This window comes from Quercus suber, unplaced genomic scaffold (genome assembly GCF_002906115.3).
Source record: "Quercus suber isolate HL8 unplaced genomic scaffold, Cork oak 2.0 scaffold_263, whole genome shotgun sequence".
NCBI classification, from domain to species: Eukaryota; Viridiplantae; Streptophyta; class Magnoliopsida; order Fagales; family Fagaceae; genus Quercus; species Quercus suber.
Genome location: NW_027069719.1, coordinates 1 through 20,708, shown reverse-complemented (window position 1 = coordinate 20,708; position 20,708 = coordinate 1). Strand labels below are relative to the sequence as shown.

The 20,708-nt window shown below is 31.5% G+C and overlaps 2 protein-coding genes and 1 long non-coding RNA gene across 6 annotated transcripts; 2 read left to right on the top strand and 1 right to left on the bottom strand.

Moving 5' to 3' along the window:
- Nucleotides 1-629: 629 nt before the first annotated feature.
- Nucleotides 630-1,342, bottom strand: LOC112039061 (uncharacterized). Its single transcript, XM_065781299.1, has 2 exons — nucleotides 1,007-1,342; nucleotides 630-956 (listed from the first exon to the last, which is right to left on the bottom strand). Exons 1-2 carry the CDS (start codon nucleotides 1,340-1,342, stop codon nucleotides 630-632), a joined length of 663 nt encoding a protein of 220 aa, XP_065637371.1.
- A 1,826-nt stretch (nucleotides 1,343-3,168) lies between these two features.
- Nucleotides 3,169-7,836, top strand: LOC136070837 (uncharacterized). Of its 4 annotated transcripts, XR_010632074.1 has the most exons (8): nucleotides 3,169-3,506; nucleotides 4,375-4,485; nucleotides 5,271-5,410; nucleotides 5,601-5,633; nucleotides 5,858-5,902; nucleotides 6,022-6,128; nucleotides 6,227-6,277; nucleotides 7,245-7,836. It is a non-coding gene; the product is annotated as an uncharacterized LOC136070837 (long non-coding RNA). The 4 variants fall into 4 exon arrangements; XR_010632075.1 differs by lacking the exon at nucleotides 5,858-5,902 and having other exon boundaries at nucleotides 3,170-3,506; XR_010632076.1 differs by lacking the exons at nucleotides 5,858-5,902; nucleotides 6,022-6,128; nucleotides 6,227-6,277; nucleotides 7,245-7,836 and having other exon boundaries at nucleotides 3,174-3,506; nucleotides 5,261-5,410; nucleotides 5,601-5,842.
- A 10,734-nt stretch (nucleotides 7,837-18,570) lies between these two features.
- Nucleotides 18,571-19,043, top strand: LOC136070839 (disease resistance protein RPV1-like; the record flags this gene model as incomplete). The annotated part of the gene is made up of 1 exon (XM_065781325.1): nucleotides 18,571-19,043. A coding segment is annotated over exon 1 (473 nt), but the record flags the coding sequence as incomplete, so codon positions are not given.
- Between the last annotated feature and the right edge of the window lie 1,665 nt (nucleotides 19,044-20,708).

Sequence of the window (20,708 nt, the reverse complement as noted above, 5' to 3'; positions counted from 1 at the left end):
TTTCTTGCCCATGCTTGGTGGGCTTTCACGTGGTTTGTTGATGTGAGTTTGGGGTGGGTCACGTGTCTGGATTAGATGAGTTGGGAGTGGGTCATATGGTTGGTTTAAGTGAGTTGGGAGTGGCTGGTTTACGTGGGTTTGGAGTGGGTCACGTGTTTGGTTTGAGTGGGTTGGGAGTGGGTCACGTGGCTGCTGGTTTGAATGGTTTGGGAGTGGGTCACGTGGCTGGTTTAAGTGATTTGAGAGTGTGTCACGTGCCTGTTGATCATCATACTTAACTGGCACATTGATGAGGCTTGGGTCCAACGTATCGGCTGCCATAATTCCGGACCCATTAATCTCCATTCCCATGATTTCAGTTCGCCCATAATCATCAGCATTGATGTGGTCAGTTTCCTGAATTTTCGCTCCAAGTAAATGCTCAGACGTTACAGCCGCAATCATTGATTTCTTAGTTGTCTGAGTAACCGACCTGTGGGAGTCATAATTGCTTTTAATGCCAGTGACGTCCGCAGTTGCCACATGGGTTGTGGTTTGGCTCCTTGTCTGTTCATCACTCTCCGACGCCGTTTGCTGCATCGATGGTTTATTGGTTGTCCGATCCGATGCACTCCTCCGTACTCCAGCCTTCAACCATTCCCCATACGGTCTCGCCGTCTGCTGCAGGGTCCTGGAGATGGACAGTCCTTCATCTCATGGCCGAATCTCCCACATTGGTAGCACAACCCCACCAAACGCTCGTACTTAAAGCCCACACGTACATGGTCACCCTCCGGGTTAGCAACCCATCCTCCTCGCTGAATCGGTTTCTCCAGTGGAAGCTCGACCCTGATCCTGATGAAGCGCGCTTGGTCGGATAGGAATGTTTTCTTGTCCACCTCTACTACATGCCCCAAACCTTTACCGATCTCCCAGCCAGCCTCTTCGTTCATCAAGTCGAACGGTAGTCCCCACACCTGGACCCATATAGGAAGAACTGAAAAAATCACTGAGTTGGCTGTCATACCCTTTCCCACCGTCGGAGGACCAGCACAATGTTGTCAAAGCTCCATGGACCGTTGTTCAATACCCATGTCAGTTGGCTCTCAAGTTTGAATCTAAACTGAAACAGCCCCTCTCCCACGTCCACTATTCGCAAATCATTCCCTAGTTTCCACACCGTCCTTAGTAGTGCTTTTGCCGCCCTCTGGTTGTAGGGACGAGTAGTGAGAAAACGGCCTAATAAGGTGAGGGAACAGTCTTCAATAGTTTTCTCCCTTCTGGTGGACCGAATGTGCACCACTTCACCTTCTTCCTCTGTGAGTTGCATGTTTTGTAAACGGTCAATGAATTCTTGGTCCATGTTAAGTGTTATGGAAGTCCACTGTGTGTACACAGTGGAAAGGAGGACTCACCTGAGCGTGAGAGAAAAAGCTCCTACGTAGAGGAGAAAAAAAAGGAAATTACCAAAGATGCAAATATCTCAAAATTCATAATAAATTGCATGTAGTTTGGAAGAAAGTTAGGGCTTCCACAAAATATGAAATGTTCAAGTGTGAAAGGCAATGCATTAATGGATTTGCATTCACATCGCAAATAATCACATCAAATTAATTACTCTTCCCACCTTTCCCTCTCCAAGTTCAACGCAATTCAACATGAGTCCTTTCCCACTCCAGATGCGTATCTGATTGATTTGGGAGAGAGATAGAGTATTATAGTAACAGGAAAGAAGATTCTGAATTGGATCAATCATCAAAGCATTGAAAGTTTCATATCATTTTGGGTTGGTTCGAAGTTTCCAACAATCGTTGTTTGTGTTGCTTTTCATCTAATTCCATTGAAGGATAGTTACTCTAATAATGATAAGTACGGTTCTATTCGTGATGATAAAATCGATTGGGTTTGTGATATCCACATTTTTACGAATAGTCGTAAGCGACTTCGCATAGGTAGGACACATTTATATGATTTGAAGTGTGATCATCTGTGGTTTTATGGTGTACCTTACAGCCAATTACAGAAGGAATTCGGAGATATGCAAGGTGATCGGAATCATGTTGAGATTTCATGTAAAATCTATCATTGGTCAAGTAGAAATGGAAAATACACGCCTGTGATTGCAAGGATGGGGGTACATGTGGAATGCATATGTCCTCCTCAGAATTCCATTATCATCCAAGACAATTGTCAAAATGTTGATGACAACACAGAGCTCACACCTTTACTACCTCCTTGCTTCACTTCTAGTGTCTCAACGGACTCAGACGCAGAAGACCCTTCAATCTCCAATTATATAGCAAATGGGTTGACTTATGTTTGGGTATTGATGGTAATGTGTTTGATTTGGGTTCTTCTTCGATAGCCAATCTCTTTTTAAAAAGATGACACCATTTTCAATCTATATCCACCATCAAAGAAACTGAGAATCTCTTCATTAAAATTTCGAAGAAATATGCCCAGGTATTATTTTTCATTAAAACTATTTTCTATTAAGTCATCTTTACATTGAAAATTCGCTCATGTGTTTTGCATTGTTTGATTTGCATCTTTAGGGGTCTTTCTCACTTCCCATTCTCTTTCTCTTTAGGGCTTTTTTGATACAGAGTACTAATTCAGAGAAAGAGAATGGAAAGTCATATTGTTGTTGAATTATATTTCTTGTGATGGTAAAAGAGATTTCAATATTATCTAAAAGAAAAAGCATTTTATTTATCAAGTTAATGGACAAATAAAGTCCAAAGGCCTATACTTTTTTAGATTTACAAAGATCAATATCTATTTGACCATAGTCAGGAGATTACTTGTAGTGATTAGAATTATTGGTTTAATTAGTTAAGCATTTTAGTTGTGGATTTTTGAAGGGGCTCAGTGGTATTAGTTCTAAAATAGATAGCTTGAATGAATGTTGCTAGGAAGTTAAGGTTTGATTGATGGAATGGACCTAGGAAGCACGGGTTTGGGTTTGGGTGTGTGTGCGGGTGCAATGTGGTGACACAGCAATTTTGAAAATATAAGATATGTGTACGGCGAGATACGTTTATTAATAAAAATTAATAAAAATATTATTATTTATATTTTCTATATATTGCTTAGCATTTTTTCTTCTTCATATAATGGTAAACATATACCAATTTAAGAGGTTTAGTAGATAATAAAGTGAGAGATGGAGCGAGTTCGAGGGAGAGCTGGATTGCTGGAGCTGTGGGTTAGAGAATGAGAGAGACTTTGAGACGATTTTAGGATTATTTCTTTAAAGTAGGTTGTCAAAACGGTGTGTTTTGATGAAATGTTTTACGTTTTTTTTAAACAACTATTTCGGCCCATATTGGACTGATTCAGGGCTACAATTAGATGTGAAAAATGGGTCTGACTTGGGTTTGGGATCTGACTCAACTGTTGGAGATGGGATTGATTTAGCTCCTTCTTCAATGGCCTATCCTTCTGTAAACTATGATTCACTCTTCCATATCCACAATTGAAGAAAATGTGAACCTCTTGATCAAATTCCTAGAAAACATTACAAGGTACTGTTATTAAATTGAAACTGTTTTCCTTTGCATTGTTTTAGTTCAATTTTTTTTTGCCTTGTTGAATGAACAAAGCATGTCACCCACTTTAGTTGTATTGTTTGATTTGCATCTTTGGGTGTCTTTATCACTTTTCGGTCTGTCTCACTAAATTAACGTCCTCATTCATAAAGGGTACCAGCCCAATTTGAAAGGATATGGTAATGCGAAGAAAATAATAGTATTAGTTAAAAGAAATTAATAATTTGGTGAGCAAATATCATCTCATGGCTTATAGCTTTGCAGGGTAAGAATACTTGACGTTGGTGATCTGTCACTCTTTCAAGTTTGCCTCTAATTGGGTATTTAGATAAATATGTAACTATGCTTCTACCAATTGAGAAATCTTGTGCATAGGTCGGTTTTTTTACTAGTTGAACATTTTTTTAATATATTTTCTGCTTAAAATGTTGTCTTAAGAATCATGGCTACCCTTCATTTTATGCAAACTTTGCAGACTTCGAATTAACAATTTTGTTGTTATTATACTTTTTTGTTTTCTCGGCTTTTTTTTTCCTAGTTGGACATGTTTTTAGTATGAATAAAATGTGCTCTAAAGTTTCCTGCATTAAGTTAAGGTTAGTTGCATCTGCTTCTAGTTGAATTTGAAAATAAATTTAGTTCTTTCACAAGCTCTCTATTTTTTTGCTACACTAGATTGCTCTTCTTTCTCATTCAATACTAGGCTGTACAACATCTTAATTGAAGGAGCAGAGTTTTGTATATGAATGACATTTGATTATCAACGCACAGATTGTGACATCTATGTTTGGGTCAAATTATTTGTGGGTTTTGTGTAGTTCTTCTTATCATGGTGTTTTTGCAGCATATAGAAAGTGTCAGATTTTGATTCAGTTATGACAAGGCTTATTAGCAAATGACTTACCTTGAAAAGAAAAGGAGTGTAGATTACTAGTAAATCACGGGATCAATAGAGGTACGAAGAATATTCTTGTTCTTTTGTCATTCAGGTGGAACCAAGTATGAAAGACAATTGTTGGTACAATATTTTATTTGTTAGTGAATTGATGGCATTTAAACAAAGATATATTGTTATTTTATTTTATTATGACTTTTCAAAATAATTAGTAATTGTATTTGAAGTTTTAGATGTCAAAGAATAAATGGGTTTTAAAATTTTTTTTTAGTGAAGAGAGAGAAGAGGCAGCAGTGCAAAGGTCTTGAAAAGTCATTAACTAATTTGAGTCTATTGGAGTGTTTTTATATCATGTCATTCAATGCGAGAATATGGTGTGGTAAATTTTCTTTTTTTTTTTTTTTTTTTTTTTGATTCATTTAATAGTTATATTTTGTTCTTTCTAAGAATCATATCAAATAGTTGTAAAATCGACCCCAAAAAAAAAAAAATTCTATTAGTTTTCTTGTCTTTCCCTGAATTTAAAATCAAATTTGTCATCCCTAGTTATTTTGAAGCTTTAGCTATTGCTTTGTTGACATGTATTTTTGATCATTTTAGTTTGTCAGTGATAAAAACTACTTTTGCCAATTAGGTGTTGCAATGAATAACCCTGTCCCAGCAAGTGCATTCTCAAACACTTTGTTAAATGAATTGTTATCCCCCCATAAATAAATTTTATCATTTCTGTTGGTGCATAAAAGAAGGCCATTCCTGTGGCTGACAGTGGATGTCCGAGAATAAATCCTACATAAAAAAATGAATCATTACCTCATTGAATTGTTATGATACCAAGTGCTTAACAGGAATAAAGTTGGTGATGTATTCATGAGATGGCTTGAATTGAAATGGTGAGACTGTTCAATGGGAAAGTTGGTCTCACCATCACAAAGATGCTCCGAGGCATAGATACAAATATTTGAGGAAGCAATGTAATGATAGAAAGGTAAATGGTAACCTCTGAGATTTTGTTTAGGATTCTTATTTTCTCTATTTTGTTGCTTATTTATAAAATATCCAGGAGCATCCTAATTTTTTGTCATAAAGAAATACATATGCGCCAAGCTGTCTGAAATTATTTGTTATAGATGGTGAAGAGGTTACTAACAGAGAAAGCATTTCTGTATGGAGTGCAGATTTCAACAGTGAAGATCCAGATCTGATGATTGGTATGTTTGTTCAGCATCAAGGGCTTTCAAAATAATTCAAGAATGTATTGTCTGCTCATATTGTTGTATTTTCGTAGTATTGTTTCTTAACCTACAATATCAGAGTCTTTTCAGTTGCATTATCTCAGTTTTTGTCATCCAAAATCTGATGTTGTAGAACCCACAATTTTTAGTCTAAATGAAGTTTATTTGTGCTTGATTTGTGGAAATCCAACTTCTTATAGAGGGTACAACCAAGTGGGTCAAGATATCAGCTGTAATGTTGTTAAGTGAGTTTCTTTTGTCAGCCTTCCACTCCACCCAAAAAAAAAAAGTTTATTTGGACTGTAGTTAATGAGCAATTTGGTGAAAGTGCTCAATGTGTCTAAATATATGTGTGCTTGTTCAGATTGCATTGATTACAATAGCATTTTGTCAAGTCACCTTGGACGGTAGTCAGTAAGCAAATACTAAAATCACTCTCAGGACATGGAGGACTATGAGCTGGGAGTAATGGTCTCTCTCTCTCTCTCTCTCACACACAATACTACATATAGGTAGACAAGATTGGTACGATCAATTTATGACTCTACATAATTTATGACTACATGCAGATTTATAGATGAAGGCCAAGTGAAAACTATACTAGCATGTTTAAAATACAGGTTAGTTGTCCACTTGCTATTATGGTTAGTATACGAATTTGTCTAAGTAGTGTTGTGATAAGTTTTAACTTCACTATAATGCAATGACTACATTTGGTTTTCCTGAAAGTGTCATGTTAAAGTAGTGATATCTTCCTATTTCTGGTAATGTTCAAGATTATTGATTTTTTTAAAGCTATATGAAATGGAAATAAGCGTACCATTTTTTCTTTGGTACCTTATGCATTTAGAATAAATTCTCTCATAATAATGAAAGTTATTTTGAAATTTTAGATGAAGAGGATGACCAATTATTTGCTAATATTCATTCTCATGGTCCATTATTAGACCTTATGTTAGAGCAGTAGCACAGAAGAAATAAATTGGACCTGCATAAAATGCGCAAGATTTGACTTGGATGATTGCATTATTCAGTAAACAATTTAGACTTCTTGGTGGCAAAATGTACTATAAGATTAGTATATAAGCTTAATGAAAGAGTATACATACATCAAGGATCACCTGATTCACCTCAAATAGATTGGCTTTGCTGGGATGAAATTTTCCAAACACTGACAGAAGATTATGATCTTTAGGAAACTTATATCAAGGTATCATTCTTTTTATTAGAAATCTTGCTAGGATAAAAGGTTTTCCTATTTCATTTCCTCTGGTTATCACTGAATTGTAGCCCATGGCATGGCGTGTACGCACACACACACTTTTCTTTCTTTCACTTGTATATTTTTCCTTGATGAAATGATGTTAATACTGTCTTCTTGAAGTAAACTGGGTGTTAGTGGGTAACAAAGGGTGCACAACATAATCATATTTATTGTTCACTGTTCAACATTGAACTGGAAATTTTGAGTAGTTTTCACTTAAAAATGACATTTTGTTAGAGCATCCAGATGCAATTGCATACAGACATTGCATCTTAGATTTGTGATTCGGGCTTGATTTCTGGTATTGAATGTCAAAATGGTAGGTCAAGTTGATTGGACATAAATTTGGAGATCAACAATGGTGTCCTTCAGATGGTGATTGTGATATTTGGGGATATGCAATATACATCTGCGGAGTTCGAAAATATTATCTGAGGAAAAACAAAAATCTGCAACTTCATAGTCCTCAGCATGTTCTCAAAAAGTTCAGAGAACCATCAACGAAAAGTTACTAGTATTGGAGGAGAAGCCGAGTGTAGTCAAAAGGCTTAAAACATATGTGAGTATTGGGGAGTTGGGAAGCTTATTAGTTGGTATAACCCCAGAAGGCAAAATGTTATTGACCTTACTTTCTAATGTAGTGTCTAAAGAGTGAATTACTTAAGCACTCTGCACTTGTAAAAATGACCCAAAGCTCTATGCAATCTGTCCTAATGCTCTCTAAGTCTCTTCTGAAGGTACTCAAGTGCTTTCGAAACAACTCAAGCTTAGCAACCTCAAGAACAAGGGTGTGCACAACTATTGAAAAAAAAATGTCTATCATTTCCTAATAAAGGTACTTTTTATTGACGGGGTTGGGCTTATGCTTATAAGCTTCAAACCAAGAATATAAAAGTTACCAATTCTCCCTTTTAACACACTGTTTGACAGTAGTTGACTTTTAGAGCACCTTACAATCATAAATTGTGAAATCATCAAAAGATTAATTGTAATACTTTGAGTAATAGTCTGTCCTTCATAATTCATGATGAAGTGGCAATGATGGTGTTGTTTGAGCCCAATACAAATAATTTGCTTGCCCTTTCTAGAATTTTGCATTTTGCATTTAGATTTGGGCCATGAACAACCCAAACGGTCTGGGAGTGGCCCTAAATGTGAAAAGTGTTCTAATATGAAAAACAGTATATTGGTGACTTAGCAAGTTTTATTTTATTTTATTTTAAATGGTAACTTTAGTAATGGCTTGTTTGAAAGTTTAGAGAGGGAGGAGAGTAGAGGGGAGTAGAGGGGAGGGGAGTAGTGGGGAGGAGAGTAGAGGAGAATGATTCCCCTCCACTTTGTTTGGATGTGTAATTTTGTTAATATAATAAGGGTAAATTAGGTAATTTACTTGGTCAATAGTTTATGTACTCTACTCTCCCTCCAAATCACTCCAATTTGGGGGAATTAAAAATGGGGGACTAGAGGGAGTTGAAACCCCTCCAAACCCCTCCAAACTCCTCCCCCTCATTTCTTAAAAAACTTCCAAATAAGGTAATTGGATTACTCTCCCTCCGTCTACTCTACTCCCCCTCCATTTTTAAACATCCAAATAGGCCATAAATGTTGTGTTGGACAAAACAATGTTGATTGTATTCACAGTTCTTTGATAATGGTTGGTGGTATCTCATACAATGCACACATGCAGGGAGAGAGTGGTCTTATAAGATTGTCTGATGTAGCCTAACGTGACTTTGATACTAACTGATGTAGATTAGGTCTGTAGAAGCAGCATTTGTTACACATAATAACTACAAAGTCAACAACTCTGTCACAAAACCTAAATTTTGAAGAAAACGAGGTCAGTAGACAAAATAATAGAGAGAGTGAACCTCTTAAAAGAGACTTTTATTAATAACGACTTAATAATCACCACCTCATTCTAAAAAGTATTTATAAGAAGAGACTTTCTCCTATTACTTTTAGAAAAATAAATAATAAAGTCCTATTTCTATTTTCTACTCTATAAAAAAAAAAAAAAAAAAAAAAAAAAAAAAAAAAAAAAAAAAATCATTTTAAAGCTTTAACCTAACCAAATAGCAAACTTGACTATAACATTGATCCTAATGGTGGTGGTGATGTAAGCACTGATATGAGTTAAGTTGAAACCGGAATGCTTTTACTCAATTTGATCTATTTGTTTCAGTAATTTCAATTTTGATTTTCAATTAGATTACACTGACTTGGCTTACGAATGAGGAAGCATAAAATTTTGAGTAATGCGCAATACACACATACTGTACACATACTATCATGTAACTGAAAATTGTTTTTTTAAAACTCAATTTTACAATTTTAATTGAAATGCAGTGTATATAGAGTGTGTAGCAAGATTTTTTGTAAAATTTTGTCCACGAAGGAAAAAAAAAAATCAAAGTTTTTTTTTGCCTTTTAGCTGACATATTGGTATACTATAGATCCATAGGAACCCAATCTTTGATATGACTTTTCACTCATTTCATTTTTAGCATAATTGATTTTGTGTTTTTTTAAAACTCAATTTTACAATTTTAATTGAAATGCAGTGTAGATAAAGTGTGTAATAAGATTTTTTTGTAAAATTTTATTGACAAGGGAAAAAAATCAAAGTTTTTTTTTTTTTTTTTTTTTTGCTTTTTAGCTGACATATTGATATACTATAGATCCATAGGGACTCAATCTTTGAAATGACTTTTCACTCATTTTATTTTTAGCAGAATTGATTTTGTGAATCTCAATGAAAGAGAAAATTAGCCTCAATATTCACCCCCCCCCCCTCCCCCCCCCCAAAAAAAAATCGAAACATGGTCAATTATAGATGGAACGAGAAAGAATTCTTTTTCCTTCACTTGTAAGGAAAGAGATGAGAGAAATAAAATATGGAAATAATTGGTTTTTATGGGTCTCACCAATTTTTTTTTTTTTTTAAAGAAAATCATTTCCTCCAAATACACAAAATTACTCTTACACTTACACACGTGAAAATTTTAAAATATTTTGTGAAATTACATTTATATTTTCATAATTAAATATTAACTTATAATTTATAAGGATAATGTAGTAAAATAATTTTTTTTATTATCTTTCTTTCATTTTTCTTTCCCTCTACGTCCAAACACATGAAGACCTTCTGTTTACACAAAAGTCAAAACATGCAGGGCTCTCTTTGAACTTTGTAGGATTGTGGGCAAGAGGGTCCAAACACACGAATAAATATTTTTCTTTCCCTCTACATCCGAACACACAAAGGCCTTCTTTCCACAAAAGTCAAAAACATGTGGGGCTTTCTTTGAACTTCGTAGGATTGCGGGCAAGAGGGTCCAAACACACGAATAAATATTTTTCTTTCCCTCTACGTCCAAACACACAAAGGCCTTCTTTTGACAAAAGTCAAAACATGTGGGGCTTTCTTTGAACTTTGTAGGATTGCGGACAAGAGGGTCCAAACATACGAATAAATATTTTTCTTTCCCTCTACGTCCAAACACACAAAGGCCTTCTTTCCACAAAAGTCAAAAACATGTGGGGCTTTCTTTGAGGGTATGGGTATCCCTGGCTCACTCATCTAGTTTTGTTTGATATTTGGAAAATTATAAAATGATATCCTAGAAGAACCACAAAATTTGTGGGAAAAACTAAAAAGTTCTTTACTTGATATATCCGAGTCAATGGTGCATGACTAAAACAGAAGCTATTTTTCCACAAAAGTAAAAAAAAAAAAACACATGTGAACCTCTCTTTGAACTTTGTAGGATTGCGTGAAAAATGGTGTCCTTGGCAGTTGGCACCATCCACTTTTGTTTGATCTTGGGATAAAAATGGTGCCAGTGATAATAGAAATTTTAATACATAAATCTGTTACTGATAATGAAAAATAGTTCAAACATTTATATATTATTTCTTCCTCAAAAAAAAAAAACATTTATATATTATTTTGTCAAAATAATATTAATTATATTAATTATCATATTAATTTGTAATTCTTTTAATTATAAAATTTCTAATAAAGTTATAACAAATTTTATTTAAAAAAAATTCTTATAATCCGATATGGCAAGAATTTGATTAATGCCAATTAAATAACATAATAAGTGAAGCATAAATTACTTTTTTCCTTTTTTGATTAACTCGGTTAGGTTTGTGGTTAATTTTACCCCCCCTAACATTATTGATTACTAGGCCATCATATAAATTGGGTTCCATGGTCCTTTTCAAAAAAAGAAAAAGAAAAAAAAAAGGGTTGGGGTCTATGGTTTACTAAAAAAGAGTTGTTTTCTTATGGGTAAATGCATGCTCACTTTTGATAGATGTTACAACTCACCTATTAGGAGTCTTGTAACTTAATTGACACTTCTCTATGCACAAAGTGCTTAGAGGTCTAGAGTTCGATTATTGTAGCTATCAAAAAAAATATATTTTCTTTGAAATGTTAGGCATAAACTCTTGAGTTTGTAAAAGAAAAAAATTATGACAATATTGTGTTTGTTAATTTTGACAATATTATGTCATAGGACAATATTAATTTTGACAATATAATACCTTTGTTAATTTGGACGCTTCTCATTTTTTTTTTTTACATTTCTATTTTGACAATATTATGTCAGTGAATATTCACATTATCATTTTCAATATTATGTCATTGTACTAAAATACTTCTTCCTACCTTTATATATATATATATATAATGAATTTACTTAAATTTTTATAAGGGATTCAATAAATACTAATTTAAATGAAATATTCTTGAAGAAATTTAAATCATGTTTAAATTGCCCATTTATAAGGGATTCAAACCTAAACTCTATTCCATGCTGATATTACATTGTTAGTCCCTAATATTTATCCACCAGTGCTTTAGTCCCTAAAGTATCAAATGAATGTTATTAGTCTTTAAAGTATCAACTTTGACAACTTAAAGTATTTGTTTTTGTTTTAACCTTCTTTTTTGNAAACTCCCCCCCCCCCCCCCCCCCCCCCCCCAAAAAAAAAATCGAAACATGGTCAATTATAGATGGAACGAGAAAGAATTCTTTTTCCTTCACTTGTAAGGAAAGAGATGAGAGAAATAAAATATGGAAATAATTGGTTTTTATGGGTCTCACCAATTTTTTTTTTTTTTTAAAGAAAATCATTTCCTCCAAATACACAAAATTACTCTTACACTTACACACGTGAAAATTTTAAAATATTTTGTGAAATTACATTTATATTTTCATAATTAAATATTAACTTATAATTTATAAGGATAATGTAGTAAAATAATTTTTTTTATTATCTTTCTTTCATTTTTCTTTCCCTCTACGTCCAAACACATGAAGACCTTCTGTTTACACAAAAGTCAAAACATGCAGGGCTCTCTTTGAACTTTGTAGGATTGTGGGCAAGAGGGTCCAAACACACGAATAAATATTTTTCTTTCCCTCTACATCCGAACACACAAAGGCCTTCTTTCCACAAAAGTCAAAAACATGTGGGGCTTTCTTTGAACTTCGTAGGATTGCGGGCAAGAGGGTCCAAACACACGAATAAATATTTTTCTTTCCCTCTACGTCCAAACACACAAAGGCCTTCTTTTGACAAAAGTCAAAACATGTGGGGCTTTCTTTGAACTTTGTAGGATTGCGGACAAGAGGGTCCAAACATACGAATAAATATTTTTCTTTCCCTCTACGTCCAAACACACAAAGGCCTTCTTTCCACAAAAGTCAAAAACATGTGGGGCTTTCTTTGAGGGTATGGGTATCCCTGGCTCACTCATCTAGTTTTGTTTGATATTTGGAAAATTATAAAATGATATCCTAGAAGAACCACAAAATTTGTGGGAAAAACTAAAAAGTTCTTTACTTGATATATCCGAGTCAATGGTGCATGACTAAAACAGAAGCTATTTTTCCACAAAAGTAAAAAAAAAAAAACACATGTGAACCTCTCTTTGAACTTTGTAGGATTGCGTGAAAAATGGTGTCCTTGGCAGTTGGCACCATCCACTTTTGTTTGATCTTGGGATAAAAATGGTGCCAGTGATAATAGAAATTTTAATACATAAATCTGTTACTGATAATGAAAAATAGTTCAAACATTTATATATTATTTCTTCCTCAAAAAAAAAAAACATTTATATATTATTTTGTCAAAATAATATTAATTATATTAATTATCATATTAATTTGTAATTCTTTTAATTATAAAATTTCTAATAAAGTTATAACAAATTTTATTTAAAAAAAATTCTTATAATCCGATATGGCAAGAATTTGATTAATGCCAATTAAATAACATAATAAGTGAAGCATAAATTACTTTTTTCCTTTTTTGATTAACTCGGTTAGGTTTGTGGTTAATTTTACCCCCCCTAACATTATTGATTACTAGGCCATCATATAAATTGGGTTCCATGGTCCTTTTCAAAAAAAGAAAAAGAAAAAAAAAAGGGTTGGGGTCTATGGTTTACTAAAAAAGAGTTGTTTTCTTATGGGTAAATGCATGCTCACTTTTGATAGATGTTACAACTCACCTATTAGGAGTCTTGTAACTTAATTGACACTTCTCTATGCACAAAGTGCTTAGAGGTCTAGAGTTCGATTATTGTAGCTATCAAAAAAAATATATTTTCTTTGAAATGTTAGGCATAAACTCTTGAGTTTGTAAAAGAAAAAAATTATGACAATATTGTGTTTGTTAATTTTGACAATATTATGTCATAGGACAATATTAATTTTGACAATATAATACCTTTGTTAATTTGGACGCTTCTCATTTTTTTTTTTTACATTTCTATTTTGACAATATTATGTCAGTGAATATTCACATTATCATTTTCAATATTATGTCATTGTACTAAAATACTTCTTCCTACCTTTATATATATATATATATAATGAATTTACTTAAATTTTTATAAGGGATTCAATAAATACTAATTTAAATGAAATATTCTTGAAGAAATTTAAATCATGTTTAAATTGCCCATTTATAAGGGATTCAAACCTAAACTCTATTCCATGCTGATATTACATTGTTAGTCCCTAATATTTATCCACCAGTGCTTTAGTCCCTAAAGTATCAAATGAATGTTATTAGTCTTTAAAGTATCAACTTTGACAACTTAAAGTATTTGTTTTTGTTTTAACCTTCTTTTTTGGTGTACCCATAGCATAAACAATTCAATCAAAATTAATATTTTTCTTCAGGTTGAGGAGTATTTTCAATTCTACCCACCATAGTTAGGTTGAAAAAAGATCTAACCCAACCTAGCCCACCTAGATCGGGTTGGAATTAAAAAAAAAAAAAAAATTGAGCATTCAAACAATACCAATACAAACAACACCAATACAAATAAGAGCAAATTTATAACCTAATAAATCTGAGCCTATTACCAAACTAACACAAACTATTTTATTAGTACTTCAAAGTTAGTAGGATATCATATAACTCTATCCTAACTCGGTTGATAAATAAAAGGATAAATAATAAAATTATATAATATTTTTTAAAAATATATATTAAATATAGGTGGGTCTGGTTAGGCGAATTTGATGACCCACCAACTTCTGAAAACTGACCCAAACCAATAGGTTGGGTTGAATTGGATCGGTTTTGGCAGATCAACGACTTGGTTGCACACCCCTAGCCTCTTATGGTAGAATAAATAAAGGGTAAAGAGTTGAAAAAGAAAACTTAAGATTTGAGTTTCCTCTAATGCGCTTGTGAATTTATGTTCTCTTATCCTTCCTTATTTGTTTGGTTACAAATGTCTGTCTTCTATTTTCATCTTTTAATTTCTTAATTGATCTTCCTATCTTTTTTTCATTAGTTTTCATTTGTTTTTCTTTTTTGCTAATGGTAGATAAAAAAAATATTAATGTCACTAGTAGGTCCAGATGAGAACCAATAACAATTTATTGCGTAAACTTTATTATGAAATTGTTATAAAAATGTTATGTAAATAGCACAATTTAAAAAAGAAAAAGAAAAATAGCACTAATTTAAAAAGTTTGGAGATACAATAAACAATAAAGGACAAAGTTTAGCTAAAAGACTAGTTGTAGCTTAAGACTACAACTTTACTCAATAAAATAAAAAAATATAAAAATAAATATCAAATTACTTTTTTTAGAGATTTTTAACCTATGGCATTCATTCCCGATAATAGTTCTTTATCATCAGATCAAGATACTAATCAGTTTTTTATGTGAATGATGACCGTAGCAGTGGCACTTTTATTTTTTTAGAATTGTGGCACTTTAATATGTAAAATTTATCTTATAAAAAAAATGTAAAAATTTTATAATAAAATTTATAATATTTTTAACAACACTCAAACAATGGCCTTTTTTGCCAAATATTTTGCTTCTGTAAAACATTTTACTAAAAAAATTCTGCCCAAACTTATTTAGTTATATATCACCTTAAAACTTGAGTTCCAAGCTTGAGTTTGAAATAATGCTTGAAACTCTTTTAGTTATATAATACTTTTTTTTTTCATAATGCTTAGAATTTGAGTTTAGTAAATTCAATTTCACTTGAAACTTGATTTTAACAAATTCAAGCTCCTAAAAGGTATCGAATAACTAAATAATTTGGGTAGAGATTTCTCAGTATTTTTTTTCAAAACAAAATATTTGGCAAAAAGAGCCCTAAAACCATAAATCCAACATTTTTTTTTTAAATGGGCCTTGAATCCAAACTTGACCTTGACACAAATGGTAGACCAAAGTAATAGATGTGCTATCAAAAAATTAAAAAATAGTAATAGATGTAAATTTTTCTTAAAAAGACGTAATATATACTTACAAAAAATTGTCTTTTGAGTCAATTTTATGAATTCCACAGTATGTATAGATTCCACACGACATTTCACATATTAATAGAGAAATCTCATGACATGCCAATATGTCTTCTTGTCTTAAATATCCACACAATCCTACAAAACAAAGTTCACAGAGAGGCCCACACATTTTTAGCCCTTTTGGCGGGTTGTGTTAACGGGCACCGGTGCCCGTTAATATCCAACTTATGATGTCTTTTTTACCAGATGTGGGTCAGCTCTATAGGAAAAAAGAAAAATGAATAAAGAGATGTGAAAATATCCTTTTTTTCACATCTCTCCCCAACTCAAGCCTTGGTCAATTTGAAAACTCATGCGTCTCTAACACGAAAACAACACCAACTCTCTACAAAANAGACAAGAAGACATATTGGCATGTCATGAGATTTCTCTATTAATATGTGAAATGTCGTGTGGAATCTATACATACTGTGGAATTCATAAAATTGACTCAAAAGACAATTTTTTGTAAGTATATATTACGTCTTTTTAAGAAAAATTTACATCTATTACTATTTTTTAATTTTTTGATAGCACATCTATTACTTTGGTCTACCATTTGTGTCAAGGTCAAGTTTGGATTCAAGGCCCATTTAAAAAAAAAAATGTTGGATTTATGGTTTTAGGGCTCTTTTTGCCAAATATTTTGTTTTTGAAAAAAAATACTGAGAAATCTCTACCCAAATTTATTTAGTTATTCGATACCTTTTAGGAGCTTGAATTTGTTAAAATCAAGTTTCAAGTGAAATTTGAATTTACTAAACTCAAATTCTAAGCATTATGATAAAAAAAAAGTATTATATAACTAAAAGAGTTTCAAGCATTATTTCAAACTCAAGCTTGGAACTCAAGTTTTGAAAGGTGATATATAACTAAATAAGTTTGGGCAGAATTTTTTTAGTAAAATGTTTTACAGAAGCAAAATATTTGGCAAAAAAGGCCATTGTTTGAGTGTTGTTAAAAATATTATAAATTTTATTATAAAATTTTTACATTTTTTTTATAAGATAAATTTTACATATTAAAGTGCCACAATTCTAAAAAAATAAAAGTGCCACTGCTACGGTCATCATTCACATAAAAAACTGATTAGTATCTTGATCTGATGATAAAGAACTATTATCGGGAATGAATGCCATAGGTTAAAAATCTCTAAAAAAAAGTAATTTTGATATTTATTTATTATATTTTAAAAATTCATCAATTGCATTCATTCTCAAAAAAAAAAAAAAAAATCATTATGACATTAATTTATACTTTATAATAAATAGATAATAACTTTAATATTTTCATTTATTATAAAAGCAGATTATATAGGGCCCATTTTACGCGTGAGGAATGGATTCAATTAACTGACTGAATCCAATTAACTATTTACTATTCTCAGAAAATGAATTCACAATAAGGTCGAATTTTTTATAAGATCCCATTTTACGCGTGAGAAATGGATTTTGCAAAGCGAAATGTGACCGTAGTGATAGGTACGGTTGTAATAATATTCACTTCAAAGAGTGTTTATCCAAAAAAAAAAAAAAAAAAAACTTTAAAGAGTTATTTTGGGTTTCACCCAGAAAGTTCCATTATATTGCACTGTAAAAGTTTGACTTGAAAAGTTTAAAAAGTTTCCTCTTTTTTGCTCACTGCATCAAAGTCTCCTCTTTTTTTCTCACTCACCCTCATTCCATGTGTTGCACGCTTATACCTTTTATTATTCATATGAAAGTGAATGTTACAGGTGGGTTCTAGTTAGTTCAACTGATAAAGTCTCTAATGGTTGAATAAGAGATCTAAAATTTAATATCCGCCTACACCAAAAACTGATTAGTGTCTTGGTCTGAAACTCTCTAAAAAAAAAAGTGAATGTTATAGCACTTACATCAATTAATGTATAATAATAAAAATATGTAAAATTTATATAGTTTTACCTAAAAGGACTTGGAGAAAATTTTGATAAAAATAAGTGTACGTCAAGAAAATAGTGGGGGGAAAATCTGATGATGTGTGCATAGCAGAATTGATTTTGGGCAATCTCAAGGAAAATGAGGGGAAATCTGTAAGAAGAAGAAAAACTTTACTTGTTGATATCTCACATCTAAGTGAGCAGTGACTAGAGATATTTTCAATAAAAGTAAAAACGGGTGGGTCTCTCTCAGAACTTTGTAATATTTATATTTTTGATGGGTTCGTTTCATGGATGCCTTATGCCATTTATCAATCACCAATTTAATTAAAAATATAGATAATTTTATAAAAATAATTAGTTATTTTTCTATAAAATAATTTTTAAAAATATTTATTAATAAATATCTTAAAAGCGTCCATTAGTAAAATATTTTTTGATAAGTTTGTTGTTAAATTGAATAATATTTAGGAATAACGATTTCTACTTTTATTGTGTATTTTAACAAGAAGAATAAATAAATAAATAAATAAATAATTTCCCCTACGGGCAAATGCATGCTTACAGTTTGATTAAGTACTTAAATAGTTACATGAAGTACTAGGCCAAACTTTTATAAAAAAAAAAGTACTGACGTGAACAAATAAAGTTTTCTTCCTTCCTTCGGGTTTCCGGTTTCCCCTCTTTTAACTTGATGATGGTCTTAGGACTATATTAGAGTCTCCTCTTGCTTGCATTCAGTCACCCTCTTCCTAATTCCTTTTTCACTTACTTCAATCACATTGGCAATCCCTTCCACAGTTCTCTTTCTCCTCCCTTCAGATCTTCTCATCCGTTTATTTGTAAATCCCAGCTCTCCTTCTTCTTCCTATAGATCTTCTCATCTTTCTACTCTTAAATCCCAATGGCCTCATCTTCGTCTTTCACCCACCAACCCAAAAACTTTGATATCTTCTTGAGTTTTAGAGGTGAAGATACCCGTCATGGTTTTGTAAGCCATTTGTATGCAGCTTTATGTCAGAGAGGTATTTACACATTCATCGATGATGATCTCCCTAGAGGAGAAGAAATTTCTGTAGGACTTCTCAAAACCATTGAGAACTCAACCACGTCAATTATCGTATTTTCTGAAAACTATGCATCTTCTTCTTGGTGTTTGGAAGAACTTGCTAGGATTGTTGAGTGTAGAACAATTAAGCAATTAGTGCGACCAGTTTTTTACAAAGTGGATCCATCAGAAGTTCGTAAGCAAGAAGGAAAGTTTGGGGAAGCATTAACTCTGCATGAAGAAAAATTTAATGATAAAAAGAAGATACAAAGGTGGAGGGAAGCTCTATGTGAAGCAGCCAATCTCTCTGGTTGGGACTCCAAAAATAGGTATTTACTTAGTGATTACTCTTGTTAGTTGTTCTTAAGGAGTTTTTTATTTTTTATTTTTTTATATGCAAGTTCTTAAAAAGTTTTAATTGTTTTTGTGATCACCATTAAAGTTTACTGATATGTAACTCTGTGCATATGCATGGTACAATTAAAAATAATCACAAATTCACGATTCGAATTTTACCTTTTTTGAGAAAAAGTGTAAATTATACATGGTATTAATTTACACATTTTTTTAAACCATACATTTTTAAAATATGTAGTGGTTTCTTATATATATATATATATATACACACACACACACATACATATAATTTATGATTTAATTGGATTTAGATTTTTCAGTTTTTGAAACCAATAATTCATTTGCCATAAAAATTTAAAAAATTAGATGGACACAAAATCCAATTTAGAATCTAATTAGATTCAGACTTTTTGATTTTTACACTCAATAATTTACTTGGTACAAAATTAAAAATTGAACAGGACACATGATGCAAAATTGAAAATCCAAGTGAAATATAATTGAATTTTATCTGAGATTTAGCTTTTAATATATAAATATATACTCCCTCCGTCCCATTTTTTTGGTCCTCTATTCTATTTTGAGATGTCCCAAAATATTGTCCTGTTTCTAAAAATAAAAGTCGTTAATTTACTAATGTTCCTATTATACTCCTATTAATTTACTAATTCAATTTTTTAATAAATTTTTTTAAGGGTAGTTTTGAAAACTTATATATTTTTAAAAGGTAGACAAAACAATAAATGATGTTCCCTTAAAAAGTTTGACTTTTCAAACAGGATAAAAAAACTGGGATGGAGGGAGTATATATATAGATTATTAAATAAGGACTACCATTAATTGTTTGATATTATTATTTTTTATATAATTTTACTAAACTATAAAAGTATTCTTTTCTTTTCCATATCTTGTTATTATAGTAATAAAGATGGAAATAAAAGAACTTAATATTATATTACCTTATCCATTATTAATTAGGAATTTATGCCGCATATTATATAGAAAAATTAAAAAAAAAAAAACTTAATTCATTAGTATTTTAAAATAATTAGTGTGTAATACCATGCATATGCACGAGTACAATTAAAAACAATGACAAAATTTAGTTACAAAATTAGTTGTAGCCGAAGGTTACAATCTTACTTCATATATTTTTATTGGAAGTGAATTTTGACAAATCCATTATTGGATTACATCTTCATCTTGTATCCTCCATACTTGCAAAATTCCTAGAAAATTAAAAATTAATAGCTATCTCATCAATAAATTGTTTAAATTGCAAGTTTTAGTATTTTAAAATTATGCATAAAATATAAACTTATGGATCATATAGTAAATAATATCTAATTGATACAAAATTTGATGTGTATTAAGAACGCAAATAACATACAATTTAACGGTTAAATTTTCAAAATATGTAAAGCTACAATCAATTTTGTCGCTAAATTTTGTCTTGAAAATAATCACAATTACATGATTCAAATTATACTTTCTTTTTAGAAGAGGTTAAAATTATATATATTATTAACTTACACTTTTTTTAAACTATATATTTCTAAAATATATAATGATTTTTCATTATATATATATATATATATGATTTAGAATTTAATTGGATTTTTAGACTTTTTTCTTTT